Source organism: Prionailurus viverrinus, chromosome A1 (genome assembly GCF_022837055.1).
Source record: "Prionailurus viverrinus isolate Anna chromosome A1, UM_Priviv_1.0, whole genome shotgun sequence".
NCBI classification, from domain to species: domain Eukaryota; kingdom Metazoa; phylum Chordata; class Mammalia; order Carnivora; family Felidae; genus Prionailurus; species Prionailurus viverrinus.
In genome coordinates, this window is record NC_062561.1 from 11,439,177 (window position 1) to 11,454,953 (window position 15,777).

The 15,777-nt window shown below is 42.1% G+C and overlaps 1 protein-coding gene across 5 annotated transcripts in view; it reads left to right on the forward strand.

Annotated features, from left to right (window-relative positions):
• Positions 1–15,777, forward strand: part of FRY (FRY microtubule binding protein) — a 349,471-nt gene that overhangs the window by 299,967 nt on the left and 33,727 nt on the right. For all 5 annotated transcript variants that reach the window (XM_047852065.1, XM_047852039.1, XM_047852049.1 and 2 more), the window contains 6 exons: positions 129–308; positions 2,812–2,973; positions 5,645–5,719; positions 8,061–8,231; positions 14,546–14,746; positions 15,295–15,456. In XM_047852065.1, coding sequence (XP_047708021.1) covers positions 129–308; positions 2,812–2,973; positions 5,645–5,719; positions 8,061–8,231; positions 14,546–14,746; positions 15,295–15,456 — 951 coding nt within the window. The remainder of the gene's footprint in view (positions 1–128; positions 309–2,811; positions 2,974–5,644; positions 5,720–8,060; positions 8,232–14,545; positions 14,747–15,294; positions 15,457–15,777) is intronic.

A 15,777-nucleotide genomic window follows, 5' to 3' on the forward strand; every position in this document is an offset into this window, starting at 1 on the left:
GATGGAACTTCCTGCACTATTTTAAATCTGTGAATTCTGACTGATCATAAGAAGTTTCAGTAGCTGGGGGTTGATGCATTTTTAAAAATGAAATTGTTTGTAACCATTGAATGTTTTATTCCCGTCAGAGTGTTCACTGGAGAGAAGCTTTGAATATCCTGAAGCTGGTGGTTTCTCGATCTGCCAGTCTAGTTTTGCCTTCCTACCAGCACAGTGACCTCTCAAAGATAGAAATACATCGAGTGTGGACCAGTGCTTCTAAGGAATTACCTGGAAAAACCCTAGACTTCCACTTTGATATTTCAGAGGTATGGTATCCGTTTCTGTAAATTTCAGCAGCGAGAACAGGTGACAAAGGTCAAAACTAGTTGTCTGGGGAAGGACAGACTTATTTTACATTTACTTCAAAGTAAGTTTTCTAAGGCCTGCATTAGGTTCTGGTTTTTAGGAACACAGTGAGTGTCGTATTCATTGGGGCCCCAATTGGCAGCTTTTACAAATAGAAACTAGCCTCAGTTATATAAAAATGATTTTTTGAAAGAGATAACTTTAAAATAGAATGACCATAAGCATTTTAGGGGCGCCTGGGTGTCTCAGTCGGTTGAGCATCCGACTTCGGCTCAGGTGGTGATCTCGCAGTTCATGAGTTCGAGCTCCAAGTCTGGCTCTGTGCTGACAGCTCAGAGCGTGGAGCCTGCTTCGGATTCTGTATCTCCCTCCTTCTCTGCCCGTCCTCTGCTCCCACTCTATCTCCCTGTCTGTCTGTCTGTCTGTCTCTCTCTCTCTGTCTCTTTCTCTCAAAGATAAAATAACATTTAAAAAAAATGTTTTAAAGAATGATCATAAGCATTTTAAAGCCTGACCTCATTTCTTATTCTGACAGCTATCATGTCCTATCTTTATATCCACAACTTTGCTCCCTGACCTCCCAGCCAGACCAGCAAATGACTGAGATTTAAAGAGACACAGAATCTGCCTTTACGGTTGTTTCCCCAAGTGACACGACTTTTAAGACCAGTAAAATGATCCATATTCTTGTCTCAAGGGAGCGGGAAGGAAGGAGAAAGGGGACTAGCAAACCAAGCCAAGGAGTCAGGAAGAAAAGAGAGGTTGGGGGGCACCTGGGTGGCTCAGTCGGTTAAGATCTGACCTCACCTCAGGTCATGACCTCGAGGTTTTGTGAGTTTGAACCCCGCATTGGGCTCTCTGCTGTCAGCGCAGAGCCTGCTTTGGGTCCTCTGTCCCCCTCTCCCTCCGCCCGTCCCCTGCTCACTTGTACGTGCTCTCTCTTGCTCTTTCTCTCTCAAAAATAAATAAGCATTAAATTTTTAAAAAGAAAAAGAAAAGAGAGGGTGGAAGGTAGTCAGATCTGCCTGCTGCTCTGAGAGTGGACATTTGGGAAGCCTGTACCAACTCTAAGATGCACAAATACTTTGCTCTCCTGTCTCGCTTACCCCGTGACCCATAAGCCCGCCAAAGCAGAAACTATACTCTGTCCATTTTGTAACCAGGGTCTGGTACAGAGTCTGGTGCATTACAGGTACTTAACAAACATTCTTCAACACTGCTGAATGAGTAAGTCCACTGAAGGAATAAACTAGATCTGCTTGTGTGAAACTTACTTGCTCTATTAAGTAGGTAGGTTGTAGTCAGCTTGGGTTTTTTCACACCGTGATCTCAGTGACCTTCTATCATTTCAGAATCCAGGTTAAGATACTCTTTTGCTGCTATTGTGATACCTGCATCTATAGTTCGTGGGTCTGATATTAAGGTATCCAATCAATAATTTTTTCCATTTGTAACATTCCTTTTTCACATTGCTGGCAGGGAAAGCTACTTTTATTCTTTGGAGTTTGTTCTGTTCCAAAGGGGTACAGAAAGCATGCAGCCACTGGGCTGCATGCCCCAGGGACGGAGCTGCTCCAGAATAAAGAGCCTGGAGAACCAGATGGAGACTTTCCAGCTGGTGTCTACCACCTCTGAGGGTAGGCCCACAAATGGGATTCTGCAGCCCCACTGGGGCTCAAGTTTGGGTGGTGCTGCCTACCCAGCTGCCACCCGGCCGTGTGTGAAATGAACTCTCAGGAAGTGAAATTTCCAAAGCGTTGCCCGAGTACCTGGCCCTGAACTCATTCATTTAAATAACTGAAAAGATACAATCACTCTAAGTAGATTTTAAATAACTGAGAGTATATAGAGACTGGTGACCAAAGGTTGGGAAGACGGGAAGGAATTTTGGCCTCTTGTTAGAATGATAAGAAATTCTTTTAAGCTTAATCTGAAAACTATTTGCTTTCCTGAATGTTTTGCTTCTGACCTTTACCAGTGGTTTAAGAACAAGCAATTGGATTTGTTTTCAGCTGCTAAAGAGGGTGGGAAAATGTTAACGATGTAAAATGATTTAGAATGTATATTTGAACGTGGGGCACCTGGTGGCTCAGTCGGTTAAGCATCTGACTCTTGATTTCAACTCCGGTCATGATTTCATGGTTCACGAAATCGAGCCCCACATCAGGCTCTGTGCTGATAGTGCGGAGCCTGCTTGAGATTCTCTCTCTCTCCCTCTCTCCCTACCCCTCCTGTGCTCACTCCTTCTTTCTTTCTCTCTCTCTCTCAATATAAATAAATAAACTTAAAAAAAATCAGAATGTGTATTTGAACATCAGGAAAATGAGCCTACCTGTAACACTGAACTTCTCTAAGGTTTAATCAAATAGGCAATGTTTGGTTGCTGCTGGGTGGAGCGATCCCATATTCCACAGAACTATTGAACAGATAGAAGAGTGAGATTTTGTATTCTCTTCTGTCAAGACGCCAATCATCGGGAGGCGATACGATGAGCTGCAGAACGCTTCTGGGCGCGATGGGAAGCCCAGGGCGATGGCCGTCACCAGGAGCACATCCTCTACCTCATCGGGCTCCAACTCCAATGTCCTTGTTCCTGTTAGCTGGAAAAGGCCCCAGTATTCTCAGGTATAGAATCCTAGTCCCTGGGATTGGAAGAGAGAGCTCAGGGAGACCTCTCGAGCCCAACTGCCCATGTGATCCCGGGTTCCTCCATCACCATCCTGGCATTGCCCACGTAGGCATCAACACTTCAGTGATGAGTATCCCGTGGCACCCCAAGGGACCCGGTCTTATCTTGGAACAGCTCATTTCATTGAGTTGAAGTCTGACATTTGCCACTGCTACCCATTGGTCCTAGCTCTCTTTAGACTTAGGAAATGAAATCTGATCTCTCACCTTCAGAGAGATAAAGAAACCCTCTCCCCTCTACCACTCATTCCAGTGAGTTCTCTTTTCTCCAAAGACTATATCCTTAGTTCTCCCAACCAGTTCTATATGATAGGGCTTCATAAGAATGCAGAATCTGCCCTTCCGGTTGCTTCCTCAAGCCACACTGCTTTTTATTTTATTGTTTGAAGTTTTTTTTTTTTAATATAATTTATTGTCAAATTGGCTAACATACAGTGTGTACAGTGTGCCCTTGGTTTGGGAGGTAGATACGTAAGCGATGAACCACGGGAATCTACCCACACTGCTTTTTAGATCAGTAAAATGATCTAAATTCTTACCTTGATGGAGAGGGGAAGGGGGGAGGGAAGGGACTAGTGAGTGAAGCTAAGGAATCAGAAAGGAAAAAGAGGGTGGAAAGTAGTCAGATTTCCTGCTGCTCTGTGAATGAATACTGGGGAGGCCTGTACTTTCTCTAAAAGGTGCAAACACTTTGCATTCCAGTCGCCATTCTGACTGCTGTCCCCTAAGCATGCACTCCAGTGGTCTCCATGGACAGTCTGAGCTATGTGGAGCAGAACCGGACGCTGGATCTCTCTGTAGTTCTCTCTCTGTAGATCTCTCTCTTAGTACAGCCTAAGACCGTATTTGCTCAATGGGCAACTGGATTAATGTCATCAGGCTTGCCATCGAGTAAAACCTCTGCATTATTCAGACCTCTTTGGTGACATTAATCACCTTAAGTGGAAAAGGAATTTATTAACTCTCATGGCTTGGCTTCAAGCACAGCTGGATTCTAGTACACAAAATGAGGAACTGGGTCCTTAGACTCCCTCTGCCCTTCTCACTGTCCTCGCCTTCCCTTCCCAGTCTTGGCCCTCCTTTCCTTTCCAGTGATTTCATTCTGAGGCAGACTCTTCTCTTATGAAGCACCAAAAACTTTGAGCAGCTCCAGATTTATATGGTCTTTGGCTCCGATGATTTCAGGTCAAAGGCATTACCTTCCCAACATCTGAAGCAATTCTAGAAGGACTCTTGCTGCACGTGTGAGGGAGGCAAAGCCCCACAGTGGGAGAGGAGCTGTTTCTGATATAAAAAGAGGGACCGTATTACTGGAAGAAGGCCAAATGGGTGGGCGCTGAGCAGAGAACACTTTGCACACGTGCAGGACTCACCTTCACCCTCCAAGGTTGGAGGAGTGGAATATATAGCACGGGGCCTGCTGGAACATGGCTGGCTCTCAGTAAGGGTTCACTGAGCTGTTGAGTAAGAGAGCCTACTATACATTCTTAGGGATTTGGAAAAGAGAAGAAAAATAGACATCCCAACACCCATGTTCCTCTGTATGGATTCCTTCCCCAAGTTGTAAGATGCCCACTAAAACTTAGGGAAATATTTTAGCAAATCTCTTGCCATTCTCCAACATTAAGGTCTTCCTGTCTTTGGCCTTGATGAAATACTGTATTGGGTGTCCCTTCTATAATGTGGAAAGAAGAATGCAGTGAGCCAAATTCCATTAAGAAAGAAAAGCTATGAGCACTATTGGCCTCCTAAGCAGTCTCCACGTTAACTTAAATCAGATTAAAGGGGAAAAATCATTTTACAGGGTCAGAAAGATTGCTTTAAGAGCATCTCTGAAGTAATTAACATTTTTTAGGCTCTGGCTTACTCTTCCTTTTTATTCTCAACTCTCCAATTATCCCGAGACCTAGTTCATCTATGTCATTGGAAAATGTGATGGTTTATGGAAGAATCTCCATGCTTAAGTGGCTGAAAAATAAGGCTCATGAAGAAAAGCAAAAGGAATTGAATCTGTTTAACTTTAGGGAGAATAAATTGAGAAAGACTTAATATGGCTTACAGATAATTGAATTCTTTAATGCTGCAGAAAGTAAAGTTATTCTCCCATCTGAGGAAAATAAATGTGTGCTAGAACATAATAGATTTAATTTAGGTGAAAGGAAAGCCTCGCTAATGCTGGAAGTTGTAACAGACAAGAAAAGATTATCAAGGGGAGTCACCAATATCTGCTGAGTTTCACACCCCTCCCTCAGGAAAATGTAGATCAGCACTGTCAAGTAGGAACATAGTGTGTGTCTTGTTTTTAAACTCTGTAAAAGTTGCCTTTTTTAAAAAAGTAAAAAGAAATAGGTAAAATCAATTTTAATAACCTATTTTAGTTAGCCTAATATATCTCAAACATTATTACTTCAATATGCAACCAATAGTTTGCAATATTAATGAGATATTTTGCATTCTCTTTTTTCATACCAAGTCTTTGTGTATTTTACATCTCAATTCCCACCACATTTCGGGGGCCATAGCCCTTTGTGGCTAATAGCTATAGTATGGAAACAGATTTGATCACAGAACTCCATGATTAAAATGTGTTTGTGTGTCTCTTTTCCAGAAGAGGACAAAAGAGAAGTTGGTGCACGTCCTTTCTCTGTGTGGCCAAGAAGTAGGATTAAGCAAAAATCCATCAGTAAGTTCCATCATATATCACATTTATGTTGGTACCATATCATTTTTACCTTTGATCTTTTTACCTTTAGAGAAGTCCTCTATGAATTACAGGTATGATATCCACCATCATACTCATACTAGATCATACTCATAGGCTATTTCTTTCCACACTAAGATTTTTAATCTCACTTGATTCAGAAACAGTGAATCAAGTTTGTTAGCTATTTGCTCTAGTTTGTAAATAGCACTGTTACTTTCATTTTTTAAAATTCTTTGGATTTTGTTATAAATATGCCCAGACTACGTTAATATGTATATGTATATTAATTAAATATAAATAAAATATATAATTATATAATTATTTATTACATATAATAAAATATAAAAATAAAAATATATATATGACTATCTCCTGCACCATATTTAATATACATTCTTTTGGGGTATAATTTTACTCTGCGTATGCACACCCCTTCCTATGATGTCATTATTTGACTCATGCAGAATAGGGATCAAAATAATGATATATCATTATAGTTTTTTTCTCTTACATACATCCACTGATGTTACAGTTAAAACAACAACATGCCATTGCGCTTTGGAATAAATGAATAATCACAGTATTAGAACTTAGCTAATGTAAAATTTAGCTTTTATAAAATTTAGCTAATTCAGGTTGTCTGTGAGACTATCATAGCAAAAGCAATAAAAATCTCAGGGTCTGGTTTCACCTGTGTATCTCAGCCTCTTTGTTATTAATAAAAAATAAATATCTAACTAATTTCCCAAATGAAGTAAGAATTAGCAAACAATTGCTCAGGGGAGCTGTCTCTGAAACCTCAAAATGTATCTATTAATGTAGTTTACGAGCAGGTGAAATGTTAGAGGCTCGTAAATACTTGCTAAAGTGCAAATGGGTGTTTCTTACCGTCCGGAACGTGCCCCTGCCAGCCAGCAGCTAAGCTCAGCTTATGATCAGTAGATCAGTGGGTTTGTTGCTGCTCCTGAGACCTGAGGGCAGAGGGGACGAGGTGACAGTGGCGGGGTGGGAGGAGGGAGAGTGACAAGCGCCCTTTCCCTCTGCGGAGCGGCCCTCCAGGGAAGACCATCTCCTATTGCCATTCTGGCTGGCGCGTCCTCCTCAGATCTCAACTGCCTGCTTCCGTGCTGGAAATGTTTACCCAGAGTATGTTGCCGGTCGGTCAGAGAGGCAGTGCTAACTGGGAAGAAGAGCCTTCAACCGAGGAAGCCTGCATTCTAGCCGCGTCTCTCACGAGCTAGTTGCCTGGCCTTCAGTGCTATTTCTCTCCTAGACCCACTTGCAATCCCTGAGCAAACGTGTGTCGCGGGCCATTGCATGAGAACATAGTGCAAGTCACAGGACTGTTCTTAAACACTGGAGGAAAGGGGGACATTTCAAATCCATTCATTCTTTTTACTTCTGAGAGGCACTTGTTATATTAAATAAGTACAAACGATTTGCCTGCTTCTCAAGGAAGACTAGATAGACATTATGATGGCTAAAAATAATCATACCGTTCACTTTTATTTAATATCAATCTATGTTCAGGAGAGACTGGATAGCAAAACATTGAGGTCCACTTACAGTTTATTTCTACAAAGTTCTACTAAAATGTCCCAGTGGGAAAAAAAACCAAGCACAGAAGATGGTTCTAAGATTATTAACATTCAAGAGGTCTTAATAGGAAAAAAAAAAAAGTTTTGTTCCGTTTATACCAACAGGAAGGGAATTTAGGTATAAATTACAAGCATGGCTGCTCACATACTCGTCTGTAATTCAAATGAGCAAGGACTGTAGTATTTGTCCTCTGTGTCTTATTCTTTATTGGTTCCTGGTTTATCTCTGAAAGGGTTAAATGCTTTGTACTCACAGGCCATTCTATAATAACGTATCTTTGTATCAGTAGCCCTTAAAATATTATGTGATAATATGCATGTAAAGTGTATGTGCATGTGTACAATTTCTGACCTCAGTTCAGAAACAGTGGAAAATTTCTTGGCTGCTCTAGTTTGTGAATATACACTCAGTTGTCACACACACACACACACACACACACACACACACACGCGCGCGCGCGCTCCGATGGGATCCAGTCTTCATTAAGAAGCAGCATCATGACTCGAACCTTCTCCTCCTGTGTGAACTTGCGTCTTTGCAATGAGTTTAATCTGAAGGCACCTGTCCAACATAAATACTAAAAGAACATTCTAAAAATACCCACTTAAGGAATTAGGTGTGTACTCGAAATAGATGGCCACGAACAGCCAGTTGCAGTTTTTATAGCACAAACAACCGAAGGGAGAACCGTCTCTCAGGAGAGGACTCTTGCGATTCATAGGTGATCTTTTCATCGTGTGGGGATCTGGACCTTCTGGAGCACCAGACGAGCTTGGTGTCTTCCGAGGACGGCGCCCGGGAGCAGGAGAACATGGATGACACAAACAGCGAGCAGCAGTTTAGAGTCTTTAGGGACTTCGATTTCCTAGATGTGGAGCTGGAGGATGGAGAGGTACAGTATATTCTCTGTAAAAATACCCCCCTCAGCCTTGCCTTGACTAACAAAAAGTTTCTTTTTACCTGCTAACTGATCAGGTTTTATAACAGACTCTTTAATTGGGAAGCTGTAGACTTTGTTTTCAATCAACTTATCCAAAGGACAGCAGCTTAACTTTGGCAGAAGTTACCACACCCTTCCTGTCTGAGTCCACAGCATTTAAGCTGCCAAGTTCTTTCTAAATGGCAGGGATCTGACGTTTAATGACCACACAAAGACTGTGTGTGTGCAGTCCAAAGGTGAACTTTAAAAGAAAAAAAAAAAAAAATCACAAACACATTCAGGTTCTGAGCCTGTTCACTGGCACCTGGGCAAAACTTGCCAAGAGTCTAATTATTTTAAAAGTGAAATTACTCTGATTCAGTTACTTCAAAGCTTGCCTGCTCCGACCTGAGAAGGGAGCCTCGGGGCTCCAGCATTGTTGTGCTGTTTGATGAAATCACAACTTGAAACAGGATATAGTGCACCCGAGAGCTCTTTGCTCTGTTCTAGGCTGCTAGCTCGTGTCCCCGACACCCGGAGCCACTGAATTCATGTCTCAACCGGCCAATGCAGATTTGTGGATTTGAATGATAATTATGGTGATAGGATGCTTTCAGTTATGAGTCATGTGTTTGAAAACTGGGATTGGAAGGAGGGGCATCATTGTGACCCTCTCATTTCAGTAGCTTAGAGGCACGTTCCAGCTGGGGAAAGTCTCTGCCTCATGGAGGAAAACAAAACTGACCAAAGGGAGACTGGCGTACCTAAAAATGCCTGATAAGGAGCCGGCTCCTGGTGTTACTTCACATCCTGAGGCTCACGTTCAGCTAAATGCACTGTCTTTCCCAGACAAAGAAAGGGCTTTCTGCCAGTCTTACAGTTACAATGGAGGCCCAAATTCAAAGTTTAACCTATCCCGTGACTGGTATGCATCTCCTGACTCAACTAGAAACTTGTGGGAAACGGTACTTCCGGTAGCTGCCTACCTTCCCTAAAAGGATGGGACTGTGGACCAATCCTCTTATGTTGAGGTAAGGCCAAGGAGCTCTCCGCTTTTGTTCCTCCCGGCCAAGGCCTACCCTGGATGTCTGGGGAGAATTCTGTCCCCAGGATGAAGAAGAGTGTTTTCTCTACCTCTTCTTTTCTGTAGAAAACAAGTTTAGCCTACCCAGTCATTAAAGAATATAAAGACGCTAGCTGTAAAACACCTTTAAAGCAAGTGTCAGCTTTTCACCTTGAATTATCCTAGAACCACTAAAAAGTACTGCAGAGTTTTTCTACTGTTAACCTTAATAAGTGATAAAGAGGGGCGCCTGGGTGGCTCAGTCAGCTAAGCGTCCAACTTCAGCTCAGGTCATGATCTCACAGCTCGTGAGTTCAAGCCCTGCATAGGGCTCTGTGCTGACAGCTTAGAGCCTGGAACCTGCTTCAGATTCTGTGTCTCCCTCCCTCTCTCTCTCTCTCTCTCTCTCTCTCTCTCTGCCCCTCCCCTGTTCATACTCTGTGTCTCTATCTCTCTCAAAAATAAACATTAAAAAAAATTTTTTAATAAATAAGTGATAAAGAAATCAATCACTAAATGTGGTGAGGATTGTTTTAAAAAGTCTAAGCCAAAATACAACTGTTTAGAATACTTTCAAAACGTCTCTGAGCCAAAGCTATATGGGATGTCCGAAGATGAGCTCCCTGATCTGGACCACTGACCTAATTTTTGTTCTTGGCCTAGAATTCATGCTTAGGCACCCTCTTCACTCTGGAAGTTAAAGTAAGGAGGGAAATTTTGATGAAGCAAGAGAGGCATCATTTTCCAGTCTCAGCCAAAATTAAAAAAAAAAAAAAATGTCTTATGGGACGTGACCTGGCAGGAGTAACGTCAAGTGGAGGAATCAGACACGGTTTCTGAACAAATTTAATTTCTGTAAAAATAAAGGAAGGAAAATATGAGGTGCCACTCACTTGAAAATAAATATACTAATGCTTTGGGGGACAGTTAATAATGAATGCTACATCTGACTTCTAGTATTCTGTTATTCTAGCAAACAAGAACTACAAAATCATAGTGATCATTTTCTCTTATATAATTAAGATTTTATAAGAAACTTGAGAACGTGGGGGCTCCTGGGTGGCTCAGTCAGTTAAGCGTCCAACTCTTGATTTGGGCTCAGATCATGATCTCACCATTCATGAGCTCGAGCCCCACCTTGGGCTCCATGCTGAGTGTGGAGCCTGCTTGGGATTCTCTCTCTGCTCCTCTCCCACTCGCACACACTCTTTCTCTCAAAATAAATAAATAAAACTTAAAAAAAAAAAAAAGAAAGAAAGAAACTTAAGAGTGTGAAAGTATGTATTTCATCCAAATAAAATAAACCATCTGAGAATATTTTGCTACTTCTCAATAAGATTATAATAAGGGATTCTAGCAAGCATACAGGGTAGTGCAGTAAAAATGCTCGAGCTTTAGGGTCAGGCAAGTCCAACTTTGAATTTCACCTCTGCCCCTGACTTAGCTCTTGGCTTCCTCAGCTATTAAGTGGGTATGATAATAGCCTACCGAGTTGATGTGAGGATTAGGTAAGAACCTCTGGAAAGCTTCTAGCACAGTGTCAGGCACATAGTAGGCATTCCTTTGTACTGTCATTGGTGAATAATTCCAGCATATCCTCATCTGAGAAAGCCAAGCATATCTGGCATCTAGAGCAAAACACAATGATCAAAAAAAAAAAAAAAAACTTTTTTTAGATCTGTCCCTTTTCATTAAATAGTCTCAGAATTTACTGACTCCTATCTGTGAGGTTTGCCTTTGAAATTTTTAGAATCTTTAGAAGGTGCCATGTCCTTGCTATTAATTGCACATGAGCAGCGAACACACCAGGATGACACTCTAGCCTCGTGAGATGGATCAGGTGATGCCACCTTTTTTTCTCCCAGTTGATGAGCCTCATTCATTTCCCCACAACACTGAACAATTTGCTCACAAAGAAAAATTTAAGCATTCCTCCCCCCCCCACCACCAAAAAAAGGGCGTTGAGGAGCACAAGGTGTCAGTCACTGAAGTGACAAGCTATTTCAGAATCGTATTTATGATTTGTTACCCCAGATACATCATCCGCCCCTAAGAGGATTGGAATTGCTGGTGCTTGGTACTGATTTCTCTTTGGGGGTTTGTATATCTTTACCTTTTTTTTTTTTAAGTTGCATCAAATGAAGTATATATCGTTGGCACTGTTTGTTGCTGTTGTGTTAAAACTAAGATAAATACACTTGAGTATCTTTAATATTATCGTTTTAAATAGACCTCTTATTTGTTTTTCTGTCCATTCAATCCGCTACGAAGGAACTGCAGGTAAGATGATGCTATGTTTCATTCAGATCCGCTAAGTAGATGTTTTGCATCGTCGCAGATTTATAACAACATAATTGCTTTTCTTCCTCCCTTCAAGCGTATGTATGCCTATCTGCGCGCATATTTACATTGAGGTGTGCGTGAGACAAAAAGTGTTTTTCTCTGTGGCTCCAGGATGGGAATAGTTTCCAAACTATAAATACAAGACAATTTTAAAATCTAGTCTGGAAGTTGCATAGTTATATCTCTTGAGAGAAAGTGAGGTTTAAATAGGATCCATGGAAATCTTATAATGCCTGAGAAGGCAGCCGCACAACGGAATTCGTTGTGTAGTTACCTTCTCTAATTAAAGGTGAAGTCGACAAGCGGCATCCGACAGTATACCACGAACACTTCCAAGCAGATCTGCTTATTTTCCAGGAATTAGGAGCTGTCTTTGTATGGCAACTGTATAAGTTTCATCCAGATGAGAACCATTTCTCAAAAGGGGGTCCTAATAATAATGGCACCCAGGAAACAGGCATAAGCCAGGACCGTCCTGGGCATACTGACTTGTGTCACCCTACTATCCATTGCCGTGTCAGACTTACTTTGAGTAGGCATATCTGGGCAAATATATTTTGACCACAGTGCACTTATGTCCCTTCACCAATAATTCTTACCTGACAGAGTTCTAGTGTGGAAAAAAAATTATTTCAAAGAATAGTGTTTCCAACATTTCTAGAATGTTCAGTCACTAGTACTTATCTCAGTACAAATCCTGAGTGGTTAAGTTTGATAGCTGACATACGCGGATGGTCTTGAATAATTAGCCATCTCCTAAATTTTCTCACACATAGAAAAACCTGACATAATCAGTAAGACACTGTTTTGACCTTGTGGGTTGACTTTTAATCACCACACACACTTGAGCTAGGTAATAGCACTCTTGCATCTCAGTTCTTCAGCCTCCACCGCGGTAACAGTTTCAACACCGTTCCCTCTAATGGAGAGCTATCGTATCCTCCAGAAAGACATCCCACTATTCTTCCTGCGACAGAAGCCTTCCCTTACAACCCCACTTCTCATGCCTGATCCAGCCGGGTCTTCACCAGAGGTGCAGTTATATCAGTATGAGCCATCATCCTTGCCCGGTGTAGCATTCCCTGCCCCTGGGCGTCCATGTTTCTCTGCAAGCTCATGGTTCTGTCTCGGGCTCAGTGCCGGAGACTTCCAGAATTGTCATCCAAGATAGTTCATCCAGCCGATCCACTGATTGGATGCACAAGAATCGGCGTTAGGATTTATGTTTTCTATTCATATTTTGTGTATTTCTCCCAGTAATCTGCACAGTCTTTTTTCTCTGTACCCTTATTCTTTCAATCTTTTTAACTTCTTCACACATTGCGATTTCTTTTTCTCTCCCGTATTCTTGCCTCTCCACATTTTTTATTTCATTTTTTCACTGAAACAGCTATTTTAAAATCCCAGCACAACAGTTAACCTTTTCCACTAGGAAAAAAAAATTATTTGGTGACAGTTTATCACAGCAGATACAGATAAAGGTCTAGATACAGATAAGACAGCAGATATAGGTACAGAATATGGAAATCATATTCAACGTCTCCTTTTCATAATCAGACGGTCCTAAGAACAATCATAAACATCACGCATGGGGATCAATGATAATAATTTCTGTATCATATCCAGAATGTGCTCAGGATCATTACCTGTTGCCTTCCACCATGAATAGCCAAAACAGACTTTGGAAAAGCTAAGCATCTGTTCTGTGAGAGATCTATGAGAATGGCAAGGTGTGCTTCATTCAGATCCAGGAGAAATAGATCCTTAAACCAGAGGAAGATTAGTAAATTTAATGATCCTAATTTTAACAGTGATTTGCCTCTCTCATATTATACGGTTACGCTAGTCACTGAGCTCTCACCGGAAAAAGTTGTTTTATTTCAGTGACCCATCAGGCAGTGTTTCACATGACCAATAAATGAAAGGATTCTGGGCTAGATTTTGTTTAGATTCCCTGTTCGTGTAGGTTAAAACTCGCTTATCAGGGGGCTGCGTACTATTTCCCTTGCTTTATTCCTGTTTTAACACAGAGAAAAATAAAACCCCAGTTCCTTTCTAGGAAAAGATTTTGTGTGGACAAAGATACTTAATATCAGATGGTTAGCAGAGCAAGTCTGAGATACAACTAGAAGCTTGAACACTTGGATTGCCACTTAGCACGGTTGTCAGTAAATTAAAAGGTACAAGTCAGCGATAGTGCTTGGGACCAAGTCAGTCATTTCAGGAAAGCATCTCATTTCCACATTGGGACAATTACTTAAAGATGAGCCTAAAGCAAAAGTCAAGCCACACTGCTCTGGCCTCTGCGTAGTGCATGATCCGTCAGACTTCGCCCAGCTGCTCTCAGATGTTCTTTTAACTCTGCATTTGATCTGCAAAAACCGCTGTAGCAGGAACAGGCTGGAATGTTTACCTAATGAATGCTCTTCTACTTAATACCCAAGGGATGTGGAATGTGCTACAGCATAGCTCCTACTTTTTCTCCTTCTGAAAATAGTACTAAACGGGCCGGGGAGGGGGGCACACCTCTTTGGAGGTTGTTTTAATATTAATGGTCTCTTTCTTACAGCTTTTTGGAAACGCAGGTCATTATAGGGTTTACCAAAGTCACAGTTTAAAAAACATAATACTACCCGCCACGCCATGGAGAAGCATGCAGTGCTTCTCTCTGCGAGTTAATACGCATCTAGGTGAAAACAGTATGCTTTCACTACCTTCCACATCATGTGAACAAATTGGTTGCTACCAAGGTAGACGAGAGCTTGAGAGCTCGTCATGAAAACATTTGTTTCTAAGCTATGATTATGACTTAACTGGATGTGTGAAGGTGTTAAGTGCAGGAAGATCCTGGCATAAAAACCAGCTGCTGGTATGATTTCAGGGTGAGAGTATGGACAATTTCAACTGGGGAGTGCGCAGGCGTTCTCTGGATAGCTTGGACAAGTGTGACAGGCAGCTTCTGGAGGAGAACCCACTTGCAGGAAGGTCTCCCAGCCTCAACAAAATGAACCGTGAGGATTCTGACGAGTCCTCCGAAGAGGAGGACCTCACAACCAGCCAGATCCTGGAGCATTCAGACCTAGTAAGTAGAAACCTTCCCACCATAGGAGACAGGAGACTATGTTCGTAACTGAAGCAGTAAGCATGGTTTCCAGTCGCTGCTAAAGAAACTTTCCACCGCTGCTAAACCCAAATCCGAAACGTCGGGTGGCGTCCAACCGATTGTAACGTGCCTCTTGCCTCTAGGTTGCCAACAGACACAACTACTGGGGCATTTGTTATAAGCCCTCGATGGCATCGAGTCTGTTCAGGCCTGGACTTTTCTCAAATAACTTTTATGAGGCTGGAACCTTTTTAAAAATTCCTGAGACATCGGAAGTCTTAGGCAGTCTAACAGTGAGACGTTTGGATGTGGTTATCTGCAGATACGAGTGTTCATGTTTTCCAGTTCTGGGCCATCGTTTGCTCTGCCAGCTGCCGTGTGTCAGTTCTAACGGTAGCGAAATACATACGTTAAATGATACCCGTCAGCCAACAACCAGCTCGGGCAGTGGTTTGTACTCTTACGTAGAGAATAATTCGAGCTTTTAGAGAAACTTTACTCTTTTACCGGCTCCGCTTTCTCAACAGATCATGACTCGTTCCCCTTCCGAGGAGACGAACCCCCTGGAATCGCTCGCCGCGGCCTGTGACATGACCCCTGCCGACCCTCATTCCTTTAGCACCAGAATGGCTAGCTTTGACGCGGCTCTGTCTGACATGAATAATCTGCAGATCTCTGAGGGCTCCAAGGTGAAGAGATTTGGGCAATTATGATGGCAATTTACTTAAAGAAAAAGTACCTGCAAATTGCTGAGAAATCTTGGGGGGCTATAAGTGGAGAGACTGCCTTTATCTTTTTCTTTCTTGCTTTTCTGAAATACTTGCGTTTGCGCACCTGAGCCTCTGTTTTGAAGCGGTTTCCCTCTCGCAAATGAGCAGCCACCTTCTTGTTGGCTGAAAGAGATTCAATCTGAGGTCCTTTTCAGACGGAACACTTGGCATTTCCCATACAGCAGGAACACTGCTGATTAATGGCAAAACAAATCGGCATATGTCTGAGATGGCTGTGAC